General features: G+C 37.5%; 3 protein-coding genes across 3 annotated transcripts in view; all 3 read right to left on the bottom strand.

The window, feature by feature from the left end:
* Positions 1-982, bottom strand: part of LOC106952619 (complement C1q-like protein 2) — a 4,641-nt gene extending 3,659 nt beyond the window's left edge. Inside the window, exons 1-3 of the mRNA XM_015040842.1 lie at positions 484-982; positions 258-392; positions 5-140 (exon numbers count right to left, since the gene is read on the bottom strand). Coding sequence (XP_014896328.1) covers positions 5-140; positions 258-392; positions 484-736 — 524 coding nt within the window. The 5' untranslated portion in view covers positions 737-982. The remainder of the gene's footprint in view (positions 1-4; positions 141-257; positions 393-483) is intronic.
* A 435-nt stretch (positions 983-1,417) lies between these two features.
* On the bottom strand, positions 1,418-3,600 carry LOC106952623 (coenzyme Q-binding protein COQ10 homolog, mitochondrial). Its single transcript, XM_015040845.1, has 5 exons — positions 3,433-3,600; positions 2,940-3,092; positions 2,572-2,764; positions 2,306-2,407; positions 1,418-1,799 (listed from the first exon to the last, which is right to left on the bottom strand). The coding sequence occupies exons 1-5, from the start codon at positions 3,534-3,536 to the stop codon at positions 1,632-1,634; spliced, it is 720 nt and encodes a 239-aa protein (XP_014896331.1). The 5' UTR covers positions 3,537-3,600; the 3' UTR covers positions 1,418-1,631.
* A 2,514-nt stretch (positions 3,601-6,114) lies between these two features.
* hsd17b1 (hydroxysteroid (17-beta) dehydrogenase 1) overlaps positions 6,115-7,118 on the bottom strand; it is a 12,224-nt gene continuing 11,220 nt past the window's right edge. Inside the window, exon 6 of the mRNA XM_015040844.1 lies at positions 6,115-6,419. Coding sequence (XP_014896330.1) covers positions 6,264-6,419 — 156 coding nt within the window. The 3' untranslated portion in view covers positions 6,115-6,263. The remainder of the gene's footprint in view (positions 6,420-7,118) is intronic.

Below are 7,118 nucleotides of genomic sequence, written 5' to 3'. Positions count from 1 at the left end.
AGACCCACTGGTGTCCCACACTGACGTCAGCCGTTCGCTGTTCTTCATGAGGCTCACAACCGAGTTGGGAGGAGAAGCCAGGTTGTTGAACATGGAGAACCGAAAGAAGTACATTCCACTGACCATCGCTGTGAAAATACCTGTGAAAATATGAAGGATTAGAAAAACTGAAAAGAATATACCACTTAATATGGATTTGACTGTTTTTTTGTTTTTTTTTTCTATTTGCCTACATGTCTTCCTAATGCTGTACACACCTGTTGAAGGATTATAGCTATTGCCTGTGTTGGAGAAAACCTTTTTATACTGCAATGGGGTAGCGGTGGTAAAAGGTCCTATGTTTCCAGAACCAGAATCCCTGAGAGCTGCTGAAAAAGCCACCTGAGGAGAGCCTGAAGACATCAAAAGCACCACAAATACATTGGAAAACTGGACATGACGTGATTATATTTCACCATAAAGCTGGAAAATGTATTACTCTACCTGCAGTGAGGCTCCGTAACTCCAGAACTTCTTTTTCAGCGTTTTGCAGCCTGGTCTCCAGAAAAGTAATTTTTTCTGCCATATTTACAACCTTTTCCCCCAGTTCTCCCACTTTTTGAGTTACAGATGTGAGAGAACAGATGTCACAGCAGCTAGCTGAGCCTGCAGTCTGACAGACTCTGTGATTCTCATCAGTTCCAGGATCAGAAAGACAGAAGCCGAATGCTAGCATCAGAATAACAATCTTCTTCATGTTTGCTGCTTTTAAGTCTCTGCTCCTCTCCTCAGACGTCTCCAGCCTTTTATGCCTGCTGGCTGCATGTGATGTTACGTAAAAGCGTAAAAGCCGGTTTCACAAAACTCCAGGAACTGTTGCCTGTCATGTTGATTGATTTTGGAAAACCCCACTAAAATTCAAACACTTTCCTCCCACAGCAGGTAATTTTTAAAGAAGTAGGTCAAGTTATTGTGCATGTCAGTTTGAACTATTTCTGAACTTATAGTTCTTATCATAAACCCCAATCAGGTCTTCCTGTCAGTTTTTTCTCACTTTAAAACCTAATCGAAAAAGGAAAAAGTACTAAATAACACATTCTTTGTGAATATTCCTAAAAACAAAATCCAATCTAGTACTAAGGATGGACATCTTTGTGTTCAAGCACTAATTAGTTGGGAGACAGGTCAACCTTTTCCCAACTATTCCTGTAAACAGTTGTTTTTTCCCCCCTTTTCTTTGAATGCTTACCCAACAACGAGTTAAATGGTAAAGATTACAAGTGCGATAACCTGACCTTTGTTTCTTTACTGGCGTCATGCTGTGATTGGTCACTGGACAACAAACAGTTCTAGTTACACTATAAAAAATAAGATCAGAATCAGTTCTCAAAGGAGTTTTAACAAAAACTTTTATTTGATTTATTATTGTCAGCAAAAATAAATAAATATGTACAGAAATGTAAATAAATTATAATCTGGCTCAAAAATAAATACAGTTTGAGTATGTTCAATTTACATATCAATAAAATATCTAGGTGTGTGCAAACAGGAGAACTGGTCTCAGACGAGAGTCAAGTGTTGACCATAGTCAAAGCAGCATGATGAGGTTTTGGTTTTGGTAGTAGCCCAGGAGGATAAGGACACTGCAGAGGTCAGAGGTGGTTGCTAATAGCTGCACGGCTCCTCAAGGAAGCGACTGGCTTGTTTCTGTAAAGAGTCGCTGCGTGGGACTCGAAGGCACTGACCATTTGCTTCACAACTTCGTCGAAGAACACGGAGGCCAGCTGAGAGTGCAGCAGAGACTTGAACTCAAAGGACACCTGCAGGAGAAAGAAAAATTAAAATCTTCAAAAGTTAAAAACTACAAATGATCACAAAATCTGCATCCTTGAATGATATTTAGGCTTCGGAAGTTCAGGACTATCAGAAGCCAAAGATTCTCCAAGCTTAACACGAACTGGTTTCTGGTTAATCTTGGTGTAATCAGTGCCGACATTGAGGCCAAACTCCTGTTGGCAGCTCCTTAATGCGCTACATTTACTTCTGCTGCATTCTTACACAACACCAGCAACGATGCACTACACTAAATTTAGAGCATAATGAGATTTCATTCAACACTTCCTCTCCGCCAGTAATCCATTCACAACAGTACGGAAAGAAAAGATCAAAAGTAACAACTCCAAGGAATGGAGTCTGATCTCTTAATTTCTTCCCTTTAAATCAATGTCCGAGCCCTTTTAAGTATTTATAGCCATTCTGGATATTTTCTGGTCTTTGCTTAACTCACAAAGAAGAAGAATAATCTTATTCACAGAAAAGTACTTACAAAGAAATCCACTTTGCAGGATCCTGGGAGGTCTTTGGCTCCAGGGGCAAACCTCCACACCGTTTCAAGATGGCTGAAGAGTGATCCATCAGAGCACACCGCCTGATTTGGACACAAGCAATGTGTCAATGCTGAAAGTTAACAAGCTAATCACTACACCACTCATGAGAACTATTAAAAAGAAGCATTGTGCATTATAACTGTAAATTAATGACGATTTAAAAACATTTTAAACTATAAAAATCCCAGTCAATCTAAGGACTTACTCTAACTTGGTGGTTAGGAACAAAAGTGAGCTCAGATGTGTAACGCTCTGTGATGGGAGGGAAACCAATTTCAAGCTCTGCCCGGACGTTTCCCTTCGGTCCCTTCAGCATTCGAGACTTCTTGCACCAGGGAACAAAATACTTGTACTCCTCTACGTTGGCCACCACCTTGTACATCTCTTCTGGAGTGTACCTGGACACACAGTTACATAGCAAATCATCTAATTAATTTAAATCCCTTTCCGTTAGAATGTTTCATGGTTTTGATATGGTTACAAAATAATAGATGGTAGCCCCAACAAGATTATTTATTTTTTTTATTATTATTATTACTATGATCATTTCAAACTGTTTAAATTGGTACTCACTCCAATATCCTGCTCTCCGTGTACTCCATCCTGCGGGTGTTGATGGGAGCAGCCAGGCTGATGAAGGTGCGCCTGGTTGTCCTCATGGGGGTTGCAGGGCAGAGCTGAAGGCTGGCTCGCCTCTCTGTCAGGATCCCACAAGATCCCAAGTGTCTAAAGTGGAAGAAAACATGTATTTCTGAACACATTCACGTCAAGTCTGTGGCTAATACTTCAGAATAACCCCTTAGAGGATATTTACTTATTTCATTTACTCAATAGAGTAAACCACCAACTGAAAAAAAAATAAATAAATAAACTCGCTTTAATTATAATCTGCTAAATTGTGAACATGGCAAATGCATGCTTTGAATAAATCAAAGAAAAAGTTATTTAATCTCCTCCATGCACTTTCTATTTAATAAAGAAACAAGATTTAAGATGATGAAGCAAAATCATTAAAAGAAAATGAATGCTTAGGAGGAGCATCTCGAGTGGAAAAAGTCGCACTCACCTAAAGTGTGCTCTTCTGCTGTTTCCACGTACAGCCTTTAAAAGTGTGCCGTCCTTCATATCCACCAGCGCCTTGAACAGCAGAGAAGTCGTTCTTTTGGTCATTCTGTATTTTTACACCAAATACCTCGTTTCACAAACTAACCGGTAAAACCATGCCAGCAGCTGCTGCGCGAGCGCCTTATACTCACAAATGGGGCGTGTCGATGCTACCAAATAAGGAAATGTCTTACGTAACGCCGCCCCGTCATCGGTGTTGACCAATCAGAATACGCATGGGTGGTTTTTAAATGATACGTTTTAAAAAGGTGGGTATACGCACAAATTCCAAAAGTAGTCATAAATCACAATTTCAATGTTTTTGCAGCATAATATAAAAGTCTGTCTAAGATAAACTTTATCTTTGAATGCACATGTATGAGTAATTTATAGATAAAAGGAAGAAAAATGTCAAAATAAAAAAACAAAATAAGTCACTTCTTTTGGTAGTACTGTGCCTGTTTTACCCTAGCGAGCCTGGCAAAATAAGATTTTTTTGTTTATTTGTGTAAATGTTGTGCAGTTATAAATGTAATCTATGCATGGTTGGTCTGCTAATTAGATTGTCTGATTTTTTTATTTTCAATTTAAAGTAGAACATTTTCAACTGAAATGAAAGCTGTTTTTATAGTGAAAAACTGACAATCACAAATTGTAATTTGCTTGAATTAAACCATCTTTTATATAACAAAACTTAAATGTACCAGCAAAGCCTTCAAAAACGGATTCATTTTCTCATATTTTGACACTTATCCCATCAACTGGCACTATGAACGTATACGACACACTGTGACGTTACTGTCCCTGCATATGGTAGTGGTTAGTAATCATTGAGATTGGATAAACAATGTAATGAAAGAATGTGACAAAACCTCTTTTGAAATGTCCTCTTCCGAACTCAACCAACCAATACCCAGCCCTGGATATAAAATTAATTTTGTCAAAAAATACCTCGGTTCAGATACAAAACTGTTAGGGAAAAAGAGTTTTGAAATAAGACTATTTCAGGACATTTGTGGTAATAATCTAACAGGATCAACAACTCATCTATTTACCTTTAATCTACGTACATAGTTACCTAAATCCTATAAACCACTAGACAGGAAAGAGTGAACTGCAACTAAATCACATGGCGTTTGGCATCCAGTGTATGAATGGCATTTAAAGAATTTTCCACTCACAGGACAGAATGAAAGTCCAGCAGGTCAATGACCTGTACATGATGAACCTGGACTCTGATATGACGCGGCAGCAGAGGTCACGAAACTGACTGGAGTAATAATTAAACCAGACACAAAAAGAAAAAAAAATAGCACTCAAGCATTTGATTTATTTAAAATATCTTGGAAAAAAATGTTGTCAAGTCATCTCTCCAGACCGAATGTGAAAAATTATTTGTTGCAGCACCTTAAATCCCAGTAATATAGATCCACATAATACATTACATTCTAAAGAGCTCACATGTCTATAAGTGCTTTTATCTTAAAGGGTTGTGAGCTAACACGGCCAAACTTGTTGCAGTTGAATCCAAAAAAAGGATCCTCGGAAAGGAATTAGAGCACCTGATCAGGAAAGGATTTCAGAGTCTCAGTCAGGCATGTCAAAAAATAGGTCAGATACGCAAGACGTAGATGTATAGACAAGACAACCTGACTCATGTCAGAAGAGGACACGCTAATCCCCTGACTGAATTAAACATTACAGCGTGAACCACTGTCTACTGAGACTTTGATCCATGAAACCTTGTGCAACAATTTAATGTCTCAGCAGTTTGTTCAAATATACCTTAAAATTAGTAAAATTCGGATTAGACAAATGTCTGTAAACATTTTTTGACTTCTAACCCTGTTCGATTCTTGCTGAAAGAGAAAGGAGTTGCAGGAACCCTTTGTTTCATATAGCTTTGATTAAAAGTTCAATTGGATTTCTTTGTATTGTATTTGTTTTTGGCTGACGTCCTGTCACAGGCCTTTCACTAAGTACACTGAACATCTCATGATGCAGTGATGCAATGCAGGCTGTTTCTTTGAAACGTTGCCCCCATATTTGTGCTTTTAGTGGAGCTGGCATGAATGCATTAACAAAAAAAAAAACAAAAAAAAAGAAACAGTTATACAAATTATGTCTAACACAATTTGTGGAAGTGTTTGCACCTTTAAAGGGAGCGATTGCTTTTCACTTTAGGATCAGGTCGGTTTGGATAACTTTTGCTTTTATAAGTAAAAACTGCAAAATGCCCACATGCAAATACACACATACATACATGCATAATTTTGTATGTATGTGTGGATATTATTATAACGTGACACCCAATAATTATTCCAGGTTTTTGGTCTTTACATAGACCATCGTTCAGCCAGTCTTTGCTTCTTGCCTTAAAATGGGACAGATTTTTCCGTGTGTTAAAAATAGCAAACTACAGTCCCATAGGTACATTTTTAGAAAATTTTCAGTTTCAACAATCTAATGCAAGAGCCTAGCATGAAGCACTGCAATCCCAGAAAAAATATGGAATGTGAGATAAAGGCTTTGTTGAAATAAACTAATGTAAAGGTTGTGGAATGACTTAAAACAAGATACGTAATCCTTATCAAATATTACTCCACAAGCAATAACTCAGACAAATATAGAATGTGGAGTTGCATTTTTTTTTTACAAACTCCTCTTATGAAACTCACTTCATCACCTTTGCCACAGAAGCTAAAATTGGAAAAAACAAACACTATTCTTTTCACTTAGGCCAAGGTTTGCAGATAAAGTGGTTACTTGATTGAAAGAGCAACATTTCTGCAGTTATTGGTCCTCATCTGCAAAAATGAGCTTGCTCATAGTTTTGATGTATTCCATTCCATCTGGTTCTGTGACCTTCAGTTGGGTAAGAGGAGGCATGACGCTGTTGGTGAAGTATCTGAATGCAGGACTGGTGGAATGGATGGCATCTAGAAATACCTGGAAGAAAAGAAAAACAAAGACATGAGGAAACAGTCGTTACACCACTGCAAGTGAAGACGTTATTACTGAATTATTTACAAAATTCAACAGTAACTTTCCTTTTAAAGAATTCAGTTGTTTATCTAACCTGTAACTAACTAAGAATGTCTGATCTGTTGTGAAGAAAATGCACTGTGTTTAATAAGAGTCTTATTAACGTTGATGTGGGTGAAATGCAAGAGTTTTATTTTTTCATGTTTTCATGAACTTTCCTTTGTTTTGCATTGTTTTACGTCTGCTGGGTTTAAATCAGTCACATATTTTATTATTGTAAACTTCTTCATTTAAAAAAAATAAAAAATGCTGTTATTGGAAATATAAAAAGTACATTTTCTTCAGTTGTTTGTATAACATGAAAAGCATTCACTTTCTTTATGTGCAGCTCATTGTATCTTTACACCACTGGAACTTAGGGAGGGTTTAGAGATAAGGATGTAGCTCTCGTCTGTTTTCAAGGTTTCAAAGATCTTGTCAAAAAATCTTTGAAGAGTAACAATGCTGCTGATCGGAGCTGGAAAGGTGGGCAAGAAGCATTTGTGAGAAGTATAAAAAGGTGGGTACGTGTAGTTTTAGGATTTTATATAAGATTCTGAGGTTGTTAAAGAGGAATTTTTAATGTGTGGATTGTGAGCGAAAGACAGAAAATCAGCGTAGGGC

Source organism: Poecilia latipinna, unplaced genomic scaffold, assembly GCF_001443285.1.
Source record: "Poecilia latipinna isolate Pla-1442-1.1 unplaced genomic scaffold, P_latipinna-1.0 Scaffold531, whole genome shotgun sequence".
Lineage (NCBI taxonomy): Eukaryota > Metazoa > Chordata > Actinopteri > Cyprinodontiformes > Poeciliidae > Poecilia > Poecilia latipinna.
This window is presented reverse-complemented; position numbering and strand designations above follow the sequence as displayed.